The following is a 17,153-nucleotide window of genomic DNA, read 5'->3' on the forward strand; positions in this document are numbered from 1 at the left end:
TTCTTTTATTACTAAAATTATTTTGTCCTAATACAACTCAATTATCAATAGATATATAATAGTAATAGTACCTGACTATTTTTATTGTTAACTGAATGATAACAAGTTCATTAAAAAAAAACTAAGGAATGTTATTATAAACATAACAATTGAGAATAAGTAATAAGTATAATATCTTTAAGTGAACTCATGTTAGTTTTTTCGAATAAAAAAAAACATAACAAGAAAATAAATACTTCATAAAATGCTGTATATAAAATTATACGAGGTCTGTCCGGAAAGTTCGTATAAAAGTGTTCTGGAATGCGAGAAAGAGGAGTGGGGAGGCCAGGTAAGCGCAGGACCCCTTCCTTATGTCCCTAACAATGCTTCAGTTCTGGTCTGACCGCCGTGCGGTGCGAACTGGCTTGTCACGCCATCTGTGAAGTTACCTCTTAACGAAACCCCGTCGGCATGGAGCCCGCTTCCGTTGAAGAGCAGCGCGTCGTAATCAAGTTTCTCTCGAAACTCGGCAAGAATGAAATTTTTGCCGATCTCAGAACAGTAAAATCCCAAAGCAAAGAGTGGAAGACATCCGGGGAACCACGAACAAAAAAATCAAGAAAATCCCGCTCAAATGTCAAGACAATGTTGATTGTTTTTTTCGATGTTCGGGGGATTGTCCATCAAGAATTCGTCCCTCCAGGCCAGACAGTTGATGGAAAATTCTACGTCGATGTGCTCAGACGCCTCAAAGCTCGTGTGGCACGAGTTCGTCCAGAATTGGCGCGAGAGGGGCGTTGGATTCTTCACCACGACAATGCCCCTGCCCACACCTCTCTTGTTGTCCGTGAGTTTTTGAGTAAAAATTCCATTACGGTGACCGAACACCCCCCCTATTCACCGGATTTGGCCCCGTGTGACTTCTTCTTGTTCCCAAAAACCAAATTGGTACTTCGGGGGCGGCATTTGGGGGACATAAATGAGATAAAAAAAGCTACGACGGGGCAGCTGAGAAACCTACAACCAGAGGACTTTCAAGGAGCCTTCTCACAGTAGAAACGGCGTTGGCACAAGTGCATTATGTCACAGGGGGAGTACTTTGAAGGGGATAAAATTGATTTACCTGAATAATTGTAAAATAAAATTTTTAAAAAACTTTTATACGTACTTTCCGGACAAACCTCGTATCTAAGTAAAAAATGTAAGTTTCATAATATTGGAATTTACAATTCACTTTAATAAAATTTAAATGCGATTCAAAACAATAAAACTACGCTTTTAAATATGGTTTTTAAAGGAATTTCCTCTCCAAACTTAGTATCTAAATGATCGCGTTTAGTGCAATATTAGAAAAGTTTCATCTCATGAACGCTCTTATTGTGAATGACTATAGCATGCAATTCTTCATAATTCGTATTGAGGTTTCTTCAGGATTGGCAGTACGCATGTAACACAGTTGGTGTTGCGGATGTCCATAAGCAGGCTGTATGCTTATCATCATCGTAGTAAAAAAAAATACTGAACATGGAATGTAGTCTCATATACTAATGTCTATCTTAGACAAGTTATATGATACATATTCCATTTGAGTATTGTGTGATGTGGGACTCAATACACATTTAAATACGTATTTATTGAATCTGTTCTGAAATAGTCTCAGAAAAACGATATAAGAATATTTCTAATAAAATCCGATGGTACAATATTATCTATTTTACTAGCTGTCTTCGAATCATTCCCTTAATATCATCCAACCACTGATCTCTGTATTCTAAATTGAGTATGGTTTCGAAGGACCGTGTACGAACTGTCTCGCACATTTTTCCAGTTAGTAAATACGCAACTGACTCAACGCATAAGAATCCCATCCCTTTACTCAGTGACCATATATAAATTTTGTCAACATTTTCGGGAGTTAACTGAAATTGTAATATGGCACTACTCAATAGTTCTTTTAACTTGTCAAATAAATATCTATCAGCTAATAAAAGTACTTCTAAGTTAGTTTCTAAGTTTTCGGCCATAGGGAAGACTTGTACATCGCTTTTAGAATTATTTAACCCACAATGCAAAAGTGTAAATAGGTATTCGAGAGCTGGTTTTGTTACATCAGTTAAACGGACGCAACTCTCTACTGATTCTTTAAAACAACCCATCAGCATAGCACTAAAATATTCTGAATTTTGACATAAAAATAATTTGTTCGCCTTCACGGTTGATGAGTCGTCTAATTCGAATGTAACTATATCGTCCACCGCCAAATTGTCCAGTATGGGATCGTAACTAACGCAAAGTTTATCTTTAAATCGATTTTCAAGTGTTTTTGGATCTTTTATTTGCACATTCGTTGCCAATTTTACTAATGCAGTTACACAATCTTTAATATCTTCTTTTGATTCCGCAATATTTGCGAATAGAAAATTCAACGCGTTACAATCAATGAAATATTTTTTCAAAGGCTTTTCGGTTCTGAAAAAGAAATAAGTAACTCTGTTATATGTATCCTTTGATGCAAATAAAAATAAAATAAATCTATTTAAATATATATTTTACGAGTACACTGAAAAAAAAAAAAATAACAAAAACATTCTGATGCAACGTACCTTACAATGTATGGCAGTGTAAGGGAAAGGGTTTGTTTCATAGCAGAACTCCCTTTTAGTAGCTGATAACTAATTTCTCCAATACCATAACTGGATTCGGCAAGAATCGTCAGCTGAGCCAATAATTTTGCACTTAATCTTACTATCTGAAATGTGATTGTTATATTTATTCAAAGAAAATAAAAAAATTCCTAAATAACTAATATATTCAATTGAATTTAGGAATCGATTATCTTACTATACTGTAACACAACATCCTATAATTTTGCTATGCTATTTTATTATATTGGCAATGAGCTAGTCATGTACGGAACCCTTGTTGCGCGAGTTTGACTCGCACTTGACCGCATTTTTTTAGTGAAAATTAATTTTTTTTTTTACTATTTACTATTATTAATAATAAATAATAATTAAGGCATTTTTTTTTAATTGAATGGTCAAGATGAGTTAATAAAGTAAGATAGAAGTAGGAAAAGGAACTTTCAAGGACATAAGAGAGTTTATAATATAACACGTATAATAAACATGTATTTATAGTCTATTTATATAGATATTAATGGCAGTGAAAAAAAAAACGAATAATTGACCCAAAACCATAAACTGTCACCTGATATTAAATATTAATACCAATAAATAATATATTAATCGATTTAATGCTTCGATTTGTTATTAATTTCATTTAAAGTTTCTGTGATAATAAATTCTTCTTACCTTTTCATAAAGTTCTATTCAAATAAACTATAATTTAGGCGCAGCATAATTGCTGGAGTTGTTTAACGTCAACTAATTTAAATAACATAAGACATACTTACTTGTTTGCATTGTGTACATTTAAAAGGCGGATGCTTGGAACTCACTGACATGTTATGTAATCTAAGAGCTAATCTATGTTTCAATATGCTCATTAAACAAAGTGCATTGCTGAAATAATAAAATAAATTATTTTTAACAATAAATACATCCAGAGGTAGATGTTGGATTACTGTTCAATTAACATGTTTATATATAATTTAATACAATCTTGAACATAGCGATATGTTATGCTGTTGAATGTATAACATAACTAAATCCATTTATTAGTTATGAAGCTATTAATGCGATTTAAATAATATTAAAAAGCAATGGCTATTATATTCGATTAAAAAAAATGTCATTATTTTGATTATGTTTACACAGAGGTTTCTATAACAAGAATCAATTTTAAACGATTTTTAAGGGATCGTTTTGTATAAACGAAGAATTGATATTAATAAGATGTGAAAGTAGCATTCAATATTATGAAATCATATTTACCTTAACACCCTGGCTAAAATACGAGCTGCCCTACCCAATGGCCGTTTGCATCTTTCAATATAATCGAGCAATGCATTCAAGCACTCCTTTCCTGTAAGCAATTCTAGCGTATGGTTTGGCACTGGGTCCTCACGAATGCCGCCGTAGTTACAAGCACCGTGCGATACGCGAAACAATAGAACCAGTACACAAGCTATGGGAGACGATTTTGTACTAATATCTGTTTTATTTGCACCTTCTGAAATAAAGTCAATATATTATTATTGGTGACTACATATGCGTGGTTTTGTAAAACATAATGCGAGAATTTATAATCTAGAAGTTTTTTTTTTTTAAATTGAAACTATAATTAACAAAGACCTCTATATTCTACATGACGTCATTTAATAAAGACTCAAGCTATATTCTATAATATAATTGACCAATTATGATTTTAAAATTTTCAAGTGAAATGTTAAGAAAATGACTGATATCATTTTTAAAACTGACTTAGTTTCTTGCTTATTTCATCTCTTAGCAAATTTTAGCAATAAAATTCTTGTACTGTCTCCTCAATCCTCACACTTTTATTATAGTAAAGATTTCTTTTTTATTTCTATATAAGATAGATGAAGAAATAGCAGTTACTAGTTATTCATATACTATATATATTTATATAAAAAAACTACAATAAAAATATTTAGTACCTTCTAAAGGCACCTCTTCATCGACGCTCTCATCATCATCCATTATGAGTTCATCCAAATCTTGGGCGACCTGCGCGGCATCTAGTTCTGCGGCCACGTTCTTGGCGACGGCTAAGTCTATTGCGTCACCCTCAGTTTCACTGCACACCGGAGAGTAACGACCTGATATTTCCGAATCAGAACTATCTGGAAATTACAATTTAATAACAATTCTGAATTTGTATGTGAATTTATACAAGTAGCCGCTAGTAGCGGTTTCCTCCGCGAGATATGAAAAACAGATGTACATGCCTTTTTATAATTCTTCCCGATTTTCAGTAATTTTTCTTTATATTATGACTATGCCCATTGATAGATAGCACTCATGAAATTAAACTTGTTTAATTTAAATTTTTATTATTGTTTTTAACATGAGGAATCTTAAATTCAGTTACAATTATTGTATATAATGAATACAGAAGAGAACGAACATGTAAAGAGATTTGTAACAAGCAATCGAATAAACGATCTACCTTCATTAACACTAAAAGGAGAAGTTGGACTGCCTGAGCTACTTGGACTCCACTGATACTCGGTCCAATATGGCGACGCCGAACTTCCTTCTCCGGTACTAACTCCGGACTCTGGACTCCAATCCCACTTAGGTCGTTTATTGGAAAAACCCCGATATTCTGGACTAAAACCAGACTGATTTCCATCTGAATATGGAGAAAGAGGTCCGTAATCTCCTCTATCTGGACTCAACGCGCCACGTGATCCTGATGGCTGTGTAGAAGATGGCCATTCAGGACTCTTTGGCTCCCAATAAACACCAGCAGACCAATCTTTACTAGCCATCTTAATCAATTGTGATTTCTGAAAATAATAAAAATATTGGGTATTGGAAATATAAGAGATATTTTTCATCAGCGGGCAATTAATGAATGACATATGCTGGAATGCATGTTTGGGTGATATATGCTGGAAATAACGCAAAGCCCAGATAAAAATGTGTCTCGAAATGCACAATGAATTTAAAAATAAATAGTAGAAACAAATAAATAAATAATTAGAAATAAATTATTTATTTCCATGGTACTGGTTATGTCTATACTATAGGCGACGATTATTATCTTGTATTAGATGGGCTTTCAGCATGTTTGCCATTCTAAGTTGCATAAAAAAAAAAGAAAATAAAGTACCCTATAATAAATGGGAAATTGTAGCACATAACTAAAAGCAGTAAGATACCACGGTACTTTTATAATAGGGACTAAAAAGTATATCACAACATGAGGTGTCCCCATCTATTTGAAAGATTATATTTCATTAGACATTGCAGAAACTTTTAAAAGAACAAAGTCGACATAATAATGTATTATTATTAATATATTCTTGCAAAAATATATTACGATCTTTATTAGAGAGTCTATTGATGTATAGAGATTTTTATTTCCGGCTAAAGTAACGGATTTAATAAAAATATAAATACGTATTATGCATTTCTGAAAATTAAGGTAGTATGCCTTTAATTACAATGGCTTATCCCACCCTTCAAACTGAAACACTGCCCTACAAACACACGAGTTCACGATTTGCATTGTTTAATCATTGAACATATAAATCCCATTTAAAAAAAATCTCCGTTATATATAAAAATATTTAGACCAGTGTCTTTATATAAAATTCTACTAACTACTACTTACTAATTAACAGGACAGGACAACTAAGCCTAAAAGTGTTTATTGTGCCAAAGAATTGACCAGTAAAGTCAATTGGATAGGGCAGAAACCCTGCTAATTAACGTGTTGATCAATCAGCTTCATATAAAAAGAGTTCAGCCTAACCAATCGACTTTACCGATCTTGCACTAAATCATGTCACTTTAAGGTCTAAAATGAAATGTTACAAAGGAGTTTGTTATATAATATAGGTAAATTAATGGATGGATTCAGAGGGAATTAAAGACCAAACCGGAAATAGATGATAGTGAAAGATATATAGATGATGATTATGATTATAATAATACGTACACTGATGGGAACATTAATAAACATTCTTCTCAAATAAGCAAACTTTAGATTCAATTTAAAGTGATATGGTGAAGATAGATTCATAATCCGAGAAATAGAATTCACAAAACAACTTAAATAAAAATTTTTAAATAATAAGCATCTTAGATATAAGACCAGTCACTATCTTGTATATATAGAATACAGGACAGTTTCTACTGACGATTTAATCCTTTGATATCCGCATTATAGCGATTCAAATATGAGTTTTGCATTAGATGTTAAAATTTATATAATACTTATTTTTTTGAAATAAATGAAATTAATTAATTAAATGGCATTATTCAAATAAATTTTCATTCATTCATTCATAAATTTAACATTGACACAAAAAAAAAATAACAAGGCAGTAACAATTATCGACAGCGTCTTCAGATCTTTGCTTACATTCACATCCACATGATGAGCAGTAAGGCACTATTACCATAAAAATCATGCTGCTATAGAGTAGACTTAACGCAATACCTAAAGATTGTGATAAATATTTTTTTTCATAATTTTTTGAAATTGCTTATCTTATGAAAAATAATAGTCGTGGACATATAAACAGTGCTATCTAGTCCCAAACGAAGCAGATTGTACTATCAGTATTTTATAACTGACAGTTATAAGAATTTAAATACATATTTTTACAATTAAAAGTGAAATCTGAAGTGAGTTTATATAAACATTATAATACTATAGTACTTGTGTCATGATAATTCTAGCATTAATTAATTTTTCTAAAGGTTATGAATTCTGTTTTCTCTTATAAAAAATTTGCTTATTTGGTTAAGTTAATAATTGAAATTATTGTTTCAGTAATTTGATGCAATTTTCAGTGTACAAATTACTATTAATACATATATTTTTCACCAGTTTAGGACTCCCGGATCTCGCTCTCTTAAGACATTTGCGGTGCAGCACAGGTGTCTCATCTTCGCTTTGACTGTCATCAGAGGCATCACTATCTACAGCATCAACAAACCCAACAATCATATTATCTCTTTCAATTATTACTTTTAATTCGTCTTCATTTTTAGATAGCAATTGGCTTTTTCGTCGCATGAACAGGCTGCCTTTAGTTTCTGAGCTATTAGTAGCTGAACTGCCCGCTTGCGATGGACTATCCAATTTTATGCTGTTCTCTGTATTCTCTTTTACCTTTAGTAAATTAGTAGTTTCACTCAACATCTCTGCATTTTCCATATTGCTGTGTTCATAATTCATTGTAGTCAGATATTTTGTTAATTCATCAGTTAATAAACTAATAAGGCCTTCATTGACAAGAATTTGAAACGCTGTAAAAACAATTAAACTAATATTAATTCAATAGTGCTACAAATTAATGCTTTAATGAAAAAAGTTAAAGCTATTAAAGTTGATTCAATATGATTATATATGTATACCTAAATAGAAGTTAAAATTTTAAGATCAAATAGAATTTAGACATAAATATGAAGCGTAAATATAGCGTAATAATAGTTTTAATTAAAAAAAGTATAAACTTACATGTGTCATCAAAAACGTATTGTAAAAGAGCATGCATGGCAGACGGATGAACCCGTGCCGCAGCTACTAGCAAGGGCAGCCCGCCGCAATGTCGTAGACGAGAACGGTTCACTGACTCGCCACTGAGTTGGGCGAGGGCACGAGCTCCACCTTCCGGCCACCATGTCACCTCTATACAGATTACAAAGCATTCATTATGTTTTTTAATATAAAAGAAGAAAATATTATATAATAAAATCGAATTTTGTTACCTGAAATCTTCTGCAATATACCAACAAGACACTCCACTAAGCCTGCAGTGCCAAGTAGCGGTCTACATTGTGAAAGGTAACATAAATTCATGAGACACTTTAATGCTGTTGACTCATATGTCTTAGTAAGTGCAACTAGGCATTGGTAACCTCTACCATCACCTTGAATCTGAAAATCATGGATAAATGAATTTCTTATAAATGTCATTTCTGAAAGATTTATATGAACTGACTGCATTTAATTTACTGTCCTTAAGTAATATCCTTTTTCTCCTCCCAAAATAAGTTTGGTACACAACTTATTTGATTGCAACCTTTGTGATGTAATGGTGAGAATGTTGCCTTGTGTAAATGATACACTGGTTCAATTCTTGGTAATTAATAACATAAAAAGCAAATTGTTCAGAATTGAGTCACATTTAAGTTTATTGATTGTACCCTTAGATATTCATTGTTCATTCATTCACAGAACACAGGGTATTTTAATATGAGGGCCAGCAATTAGTGTGATTGTGTGGCACTTATGTATATTTTTTTTTATTTACCCGACTTCCTCTGTGTGACTGGTATATGTTTACTAACAGGAGTAAAAAGTAATATCCTTCTCCATCCTATATAGTATGTATATACCAAATTTCAAAGTGTTTGGTGCAATTAAAGTGCTAAGAGGTAACAAACAAACTCACTCCATATCCTTATTTAATATTGTAAATGTAAAAGTGAGTTTTTTTTATTTGTCGCCTTTTAGTACCTTAGCTGCTTAACCAATCACTATAAAATTTACTATACATATACTATGTGAGATGGTAAAGGACATAAGTTACTTTTTATTCCAGATAATATTCCAGTGAATATTATCTCATATGGATGAAATACCAAGTAAAAGCTATTTAATAAATTTATTAAGTAACTATTTGTATTTTAGGTTAAAAGTAATATTTATTTTACCTGTTCTGCACACTGCAAAGTTGCATGTGTTGTAAAATATCCTAAACATTTTAAAATGCCAACAATCAACTCTTCTTGACTCTTTCTGATGCCCTCAGTTTCTCTATTGGGATTGGTAGATTTTATAATGCCAGCCGATTCACATTCTGTTGTAAGTAATATAGCAACACAACGAACAGCATTTACACTGAGCATTTCTTCTCTTTTGTCTACAATCATCCACAGTTGTCTGAAAAAGAAAGAAAAATAATATAGTTCCTTTGAATAGCCTGACTCATCTAACTGCTCATGGTTTTAGTCAAAATTACCTCTTTTCATCATATACTACTAACAAATTAAGAAAGCCCTAATAATATACTACATAGTAGTGGTACAAAAAAATATATATTCCATAATTTTAAAATACATACATACTAAATAATAAGTCCTTAACAATATAATAAATGTGAAATCTGTATTTGTTATCTTATAGAATTTTAATAACAGCTTAACTAATCACCATCAAATTTGGTATAGACATATTATATACGGTATATGACTGATAAAAATTTTCAATCATAACTTAAACAGCATTTTTAGGCACAATAACAAATCTAGACTAATATTAAATCAAAATCAATTTCATACATAAAATATTAAATTTATAAAATAATAAAAAAATGCTAGCTAGCTACATATTACTTTCATCACAATATATATAATTACTCATACTATCCCATTTAAAAATGGAGTATTCTCCATTTAAAATAGAATAGCTCTCATTTCTGATGTATATTTTATAGAAATGGATTACCTGATAGCCCTGACAGCCATTGTAAGTGTAGGATATGATGTGTTTTTATCTCTGTTCTCAATAAGTGTAACAAGTGCTGTAACAACACCATGATTGTGTAGTGCCTCTGCATTGGTGGTCCTCTGAGATAGATTACCAATAACACGACATGCTCTTCCCACAATACTATCTCGACAAACAGTTTTAAGTATAGACACCAATGGGCCAAAACTATTTAGTTTTCCCACCTAGAATAATTTTATTAAATAAATGAACAAAATTTAAACACAGTAAGTATAACTACCCGATTTCCTGAGCAGGTTAAAGTAATTAAGATATAATAATAATAATGTGGTATTCGTTTAGGATAGAGATGGACCGATCTTGAAGAATTAAATGAGAATTAACCACGATGGTTTCTAGGGGGAACCCTGTGGCAGTCGACCTGATAAGGTACATATGCTAGTAATAGGGTTGTTATACTCCCATTACTTACAATCACTTCCTCCAATACCATGGGTTAAAATGGAATGGTAACCCTGTCTGTATTATAGGTATGCATTGATCGAGCACCAAAGAGTAATGCTAGGTGAGAATGAAAGCTGGTCAGTTGGCCCATCGAAACCACCATAATTAATTCGACAAGAATTAACTATGGTGGTTTCTAGGGAGAACCACATGGAGGTAGACCTGACTGACTGAAATGGGGTGTACCATATATTGCTAGCAATAGAGTTGTTACACCCCATTTGCTTGTTGTGTCGAGCATAGAGAGATGTTCCATACAATATATATTTTTAAATTGATATGAACAATGATAATAAAGTGATTTTCTAAGCATGTTAAAAATGATATCATTCATCAGTGTAGGCAGTTATAACAGACTGTGAAATCTATCTTCATATACCACTCTTGTTACATGCACTACTCATGTATGGATGCAGGTTTTGGATACCTTAGACTATGTCAGATAAAACATGGTTCATCTGATCATAATATGTTAGTCTAGGTCTCCTATGATACCTACATCAAAACTGTCACTTTGCTTTCAACAGTATTTTATAACTTATTAATGTAAACTTTAGGTTGTAAAATATCTAATTTTAATTTCGTGGACAAAGTCACACATAAGTTGTACCTATACAAGTTTTAATTTTTTTTCAATGATAAGTGGACATTATTATTATTGAGAATAAGCCACTTCTTCCTTTTCGTGTTATAAGAGGTGACTAAGGGAAGTTAATGACCAAGGGATGGGCAACAGCATCTCACTTAAAACATCTCTAAAGCCTATCTGCAGTTGCCAACCGCCATGCCAAGTATGGCAACTACTGGCAAATCTCCTCATACGAGGAAGGCTCATGTACAAAAGTGGACAGTTAATGGCTGAAATGATGAATGATAGGCTTTGTCAGGCAGAAAAACCTATAACACTGCAATCTCTGTGATCTATTGTGCTCACCCTGTTTTAAAGTTCACTGCTAATTCCTATTGGTGATAAAAATCTACAGATGTTCTTAGCAGTGATGTTTATTTATCTCCTCAGAATATGAAGTATACTTTCCAAAGGAGATGTATTGTTTGTATATAAGTGGCCTGCAGCTACAAATTATCAGCTGTGGCATTTTTTCCTCATCATGACAAAACCTGCAAACAGTTTTTGGGCATAAGTCTAGTTGGACTATATTTAGTTTGCAGTATCCAGTGAGAGCCCTTGTAAGAGTCAATTTCTTGGAGTAATTTTCTTGAAACCCTGTAGTCAGGGTTTTCAAGTGGTTTCATCCTGGCAATAAAAGCCAGCAGTATTTGCTGCTTTTGAATTTTCTAGTTTCAGATGTCTAAGCTTTGGACTTCAAGATATAGCACAGTAAGGTTTTAGTCCTATTTGGGCAGTTTTTGTCTCTTTCATTGTTATTTGGTCAGCTGTTACATTTCCATAAATGTTTGAGTGACCAGGGATCCATCTCAAGATAATGTTATTTCTACTACCCAAGTTGTTTAATAACATTATGCAATTTTTATAGCAGTAAGTCAAGTACTAGCTTGATTATCCGAGTAAAGAAATATCTTATTATGTATGTAATGAAAAAATTTATTTTTTTCTACACATCTTATTATGACCACAATTTTTGCTTGAAAGATTGTGGCATACTTATGTAAGTTTAAAGATGTGTGGACTATTGGCCCAATATCATGGATACCATATCCCACATTTTCATGTTTTGGACCCATCTATGAACCAAAATAGGTCATAGGAGTGAGATGGTAGGTAGATTTTACTCCATTTGTCTCTTTCAGATATTTAAATTTTTTAATTATTATCAAAATTGCATTCTGAGATCATGTCATCTTCTGGCATTCTTAGAATGGGATTACTCATTGTTAGTTCTTCAAGGGTTTTGAGCATCAGTGATTGCAATGAGTTCTTCCCAGTTATGGCAACTAATTTGAAGCATGCTGACTTTAGTCTTTTCCTGTATGAAGAGGGGTAAGGTATTACAATACAGATACATTATTAAGTACTGTAATATGTTTAAAGCCACTTCTGGTCTAGTACTCATGGCATCTGTAATTACAAGCTTGTTATTTACTGTAGACTGTTCAGTTTATTGGCAACTGGTGCTTACATTAACTTATTTATATAATAGATAAAAAAATGGATAACGAATTATTATTTTGTAATATTATAACGTACAACTAGACTGCTCTCTTCTTCTAAACAACAATTCCCAAGTATACTTAATGTTATATCGAGGATTTTTTCATTCGGTTTACGCAAATGTGGTAGTAAATGATCCAAGCCCTTGCATTGTCTAAATAGTTTAATTCCGGCGTCATTTATGGTTATTTTACTCCTTATTTTTAGAAGAGCTTCTTGAACACGACTGGAAGAGGAAGATTTAAGGCCTTCAACGGCCAATTTCACATAATGTTTGTCCATTTTATGAGATGTACACTACTTTACAAAGTATTCATACTTTTTTTTAATATAAAATTATTACAGTCACTTAAATCACTATAAATATAACAGGTAAGCAAATAAGTTTTACAAAATCATGACGCGGGACGATCAAATCAATCACAAAAGAAAGGAATATATCACAGATATGCCTTAAGATTAATTCTGTCAATGACAAATTTGACATAATGTGCTGTGTGATATAAAGTATTAGTACTGTTGTCATACAAAAAAAAAAAAAAGAACATAGCATGTCAAAGAAAAATATTAATATTAAACTTTCCTTCCCTGCCCTTTTCCTATATCTATTTGGGGTTGGCGTAATGTGTTATCTTCTTCCATTTCCCCTTGACGGCGATTTCACTATGTCTGAGGGCATTGAGGCTGCCTCTGTTACTATCAAAAAGCGTATACAGAACGCTTTAGAGACAGCCACTACCACTATTCACTCAAATGCTCGTGGTCGAATGAAATTACTGACTCATTTACATGATAAGCTGTCGCGCAAGAGAGAACTCCGCCGCATATGGGCCCGCATTCGCTGTCCGTGGGTCAAGCGTGAACTCAACTGCCTCGCTGCCGAGTTGTCGGAAAGGGTTCATGACTGACGCGGTTCCTCCTGGAAAGACGTCATCTCCCGGATTGGAGAGGACTGCACGAGTCTCTATGCACTGAACCGATAACTTCCCAATGCACAATCTCCTGTATACCAGTTGCTCGATTAAACGGAAAGATGTCGTTGAGCAGCTATTGACCGAATAGAGATTCTAGTTAGTCACCTAAAACGGCAATTCACAGCCAATTCAGTTATCGCGGACGCACTTCGCACTGTTGTCGAGCACCATGAACACGTTGCACGTCGTGTTGGCGAGTTTCACTCAGCTCCGTCATCGGATTTGACGAAAATCAAATTAGTTTGGCCCGACGAAGTTAGGTGTACCATCGAGCGCCTACCTACTACAGCGCTCACTCAGCTGCTCCGTAAAAGCTTAGTTTATTTTACTGAACTCTACAACGGTATACCTCGGACCGGCCACTTCCCCGACGAGTCGAAATTCGATAGGGTCTTAGTCTTCCCGAAACGGGAAAAGATTAATGACCTACGACTCCTGGCCTGTTACCGGCTGATAACACTGCTCCCGCACGTAGTTAAGACCTTTGAACGCGTGCTGCTCCGGCTACTCGATCCGTATTTCACCTCGCGGGTAGAGCAATTCGGAGCGGCTACTTAACAAAGCTTCAGCTAGCATGCGTGTTGCATCACTTAGCCATCGAGAATAACTGCGATCGATATATTTAAGGCAGTCGGTGTATTTCTCGATATCGAGAAAGCGTTTAACCACGTGTAGCACGGCGGCCTAGTATACAAACAATTGATTCATACAGACATGCTACGAGCCTATGTGCGGGTAATACACAGTTTCCTTCACGGTCGGAGTTTCTTTGTTTCGGTCGAGGACGTGCACTCTATCGTCCACTCAATTGCCGCCGGAGTCTTGCAAAACAGCTGTATTTCATCAACACCCCTCGCGACGTATACGGATGACACCCCCACATTGGGAGACGAGCTCCTCAAGGGAGAGTGCAGTATCATCCTTGCTCGTTTTGCCGATAACAATGCATATTTGTTTGACAACACAAATTTTTTCCCTTGTTTTTCCATCCAACTTGCTCTTTCTGCATTGTCCGATATAAAATTTTCATTAATAACGCACTCACATAAATCGAAGTTACTCAAAAATATTTGCAATGTAAATGATTGGATTGGCCGATTTACTTTTTTATAGTTGGGGCCTGCATCATTTTACTACTTCAGTTTTCTTGGGCCATAACTTAATAAAAAAGAGGGGAAGGATCTATATAGCATAATAATTAAAAGCAGTAATTTATTTATGTAAATAATAAAGATCACTCGAAACAACCATACTATATTTTATTTATTAAACAGCAAAAAACATTAACAAAATGTATACTAGCAACGTGTGGGCTCCATAAATTAATATGAACATATAAAACCTACTTCAACAACAACTATCCACATTCATATGTAAAACTTTTCTATTGTTGGCGTTACTCTTATGTTTCCTCTTATATACTCATTTTAGGTGGCTAATAATCGATTTAAATCGATTATTAGGCATTTCGCAACACTGCGTGTGTGTGCCTAGCTGGGGGGAAAGTAAAAAATGAAGAATTTGCGATGACAGAATTTCAGATACATTTTTTTATATTAGTAAAGTGTTGTATCTGTTGGTTTTGCATATAAATTATAACATAAATTGGTCATGAAATCGTTTTGTGAGAGATGAGTGTCTTTGGAGATTTTCAGCGTGTTTGGGTCCAACGTTTTCCAGATAGTACATTGCCAGCCGCTTGGGAGGAAGATGTCAGGGCCAATTTGGCTAAACACAAACAGAAAGTGGCTATTCTTAGAGAAGAATTGGAGAAGGAGGAATTCTATGTGTCGTACTTAGAAACATTGTTATCAGATGTGGAAAAACATAAAGCAACTTCTCAAGGCAATAGGGCGGCGCCCTCGGGGCCTGACGTGAGTGAGCTAGACGACAAGACTTCAGATAACAAACAGGTAACTAAATACTCATTAACACTATATCTCATAATGTGAAAAATTATTTGATATTAATGTTATTGAATATTTTAATGTAATAGTAAAATTATTGTTAGTATCTTGTGTCAATTTAGTAAATAATGACAAATATATATATTTCAGTGCAATAATTGTTTTTCTTACATTGTGTTATGTAGTGTATTCATTATGCTTATTATTACACAATGATTCTTCTGATTAATATTTATTTGTAACTGTTGGATGCACTACAAGAACTGTAAATCATGTGAAAAGCACAGTTATTGTGTATAATGTATAGGTTTATGTTAAGATGATACTTGTGCATACTTTCCCAATTTCATTCTTTATTTTATTCTATGAAATACTAAATATCATTTTGTATAAATGTATAATATTATGTTGCCTTATATTAGGATTTAAATAAGATTAAGCAATTAATATATTATTTATTTATACATTAAAACTTAGAAATAAATTTTAATAGAAATTTTGAAATATATTTCATAATAAACTGAAACAGGAGTTATCAAAAATAAAGATAGAATAATAATATTCTGTATTTTTTTTTATTGCATCTTTGTCAATATAACAACCTATTCCCAAGTTGATCAACTAGGATTAATAGTGGCACATTATGTGTATATCAAATTATATGACAATTGTTGTACCAATGCACTTTAAGTGCTAAAAATCTAACAAACAAATAAACCTGCTTTCACATTTATAATGTTCAGAAGTATTGCTTTGTTTTAAATTTTTTTTATTATACTGTAAAATTAATTTATGTTAAATTGAGTCCATAATTCTAATTTTAAGCCAAATTCAATGGAGAAAATTTTGAATCTCCCATATTATAAGATTACACAACTAAAGTTAGCCCATTTTTAGAGTAAAAAATTTATGGTTGTCCTAAATATTTAATTAGCTGTTTTCCATTACTTTGCTCCTGTGTATACAAAGTATCATATATGTTTAATATATATTCTTTATTGCACTAAAACATACAGTAACAACAATAAGTTAATAACAATGTTAGCAAAGGTGATCTTATCTCTAAAAGAGATCCCTTCCAGTCAACCTAACACAGTGGCATAGGAAGTAGTGAGTGGGCAGTAACAGTGCTAAACAGAAATTAAAATAAATATTTACGTAAATAATAAATCATTACATATATATATATATATATATACACATATATATTTGAAAGATACAATATTAAAACATACATATGAATATAAACCTACATAAATAAGAATATATATACATATATATATACACATACACACACTCATACACACACATATATACACACATACATACATATATACATATGTTAAATACAACATATAAATATCAAATAAAAGAGAGCACAATGATGTCTTCTAATCATTTTTTATATTTAAACAAAATTGGAAAGATAGTATGATTTTAATCTTTTTTTGAAGGAACTGCTAGACAGGCTATTCTGAATACTCACTGAAAGTTTATTCCAAAATCAAAATGGGTTTTACAGCCAGGAAGCTTCAG

At 32.9% G+C, this 17,153-nt stretch overlaps 2 protein-coding genes across 4 annotated transcripts in view; one reads left to right on the forward strand and one right to left on the reverse strand.

The window, feature by feature from the left end:
* Positions 1 to 524: 524 nt before the first annotated feature.
* LOC113520585 (armadillo repeat-containing protein 5) lies at positions 525 to 13,219 on the reverse strand. Of its 3 annotated transcripts, none has more exons than XM_031910075.2 (12): positions 12,773 to 13,219; positions 10,099 to 10,325; positions 9,306 to 9,534; positions 8,358 to 8,526; positions 8,107 to 8,277; positions 7,759 to 7,895; positions 5,077 to 5,419; positions 4,565 to 4,750; positions 3,879 to 4,116; positions 3,398 to 3,506; positions 2,586 to 2,731; positions 525 to 2,451 (listed from the first exon to the last, which is right to left on the reverse strand). In XM_031910075.2, the coding sequence occupies exons 1-12, from the start codon at positions 13,016 to 13,018 to the stop codon at positions 1,692 to 1,694; spliced, it is 2,961 nt and encodes a 986-aa protein (XP_031765935.2). In that variant the 5' UTR covers positions 13,019 to 13,219; the 3' UTR covers positions 525 to 1,691. The 3 variants fall into 3 exon arrangements, with proteins under 3 accessions (XP_031765935.2, XP_026761763.2, XP_031765936.2); XM_026905962.3 differs by having other exon boundaries at positions 7,471 to 7,895; positions 12,773 to 13,217; XM_031910076.2 differs by lacking the exon at positions 12,773 to 13,219 and adding an exon at positions 11,540 to 12,738 and having other exon boundaries at positions 7,471 to 7,895.
* A 1,969-nt stretch (positions 13,220 to 15,188) lies between these two features.
* LOC113520847 (active breakpoint cluster region-related protein) overlaps positions 15,189 to 17,153 on the forward strand; it is a 38,847-nt gene continuing 36,882 nt past the window's right edge. The window contains 1 exon segment of the mRNA XM_052897202.1: positions 15,189 to 15,623. Within this exon segment, the coding sequence (XP_052753162.1) occupies positions 15,342 to 15,623 (282 nt within the window). The 5' untranslated portion in view covers positions 15,189 to 15,341.

The sequence above is a fragment of the Galleria mellonella genome, unplaced genomic scaffold (assembly GCF_026898425.1).
Source record: "Galleria mellonella isolate WM207_F2 unplaced genomic scaffold, CSIRO_AGI_GalMel_v1 utg36, whole genome shotgun sequence".
NCBI classification, from domain to species: Eukaryota; Metazoa; Arthropoda; class Insecta; order Lepidoptera; family Pyralidae; genus Galleria; species Galleria mellonella.

Bases quoted from the DNA above. Each gene is read 5' to 3' on its own strand.
- LOC113520585 (XM_026905962.3), bottom strand. From the start codon at position 13,018: ATGGACAAACATTATGTGAAATTGGCCGTTGAAGGCCTTAAATCTTCC. The intron at 7,896-8,106 runs GTAAGTTTATAC...TTGTTTTTACAG, and splicing joins ATACGTTTTTGATGACACAT to CGTTTCAAATTCTTGTCAAT. The intron at 4,117-4,564 runs GTACTAAATATT...ACTTTATTTCAG, and splicing joins TGAAGAGGTGCCTTTAGAAG to AAGGTGCAAATAAAACAGAT.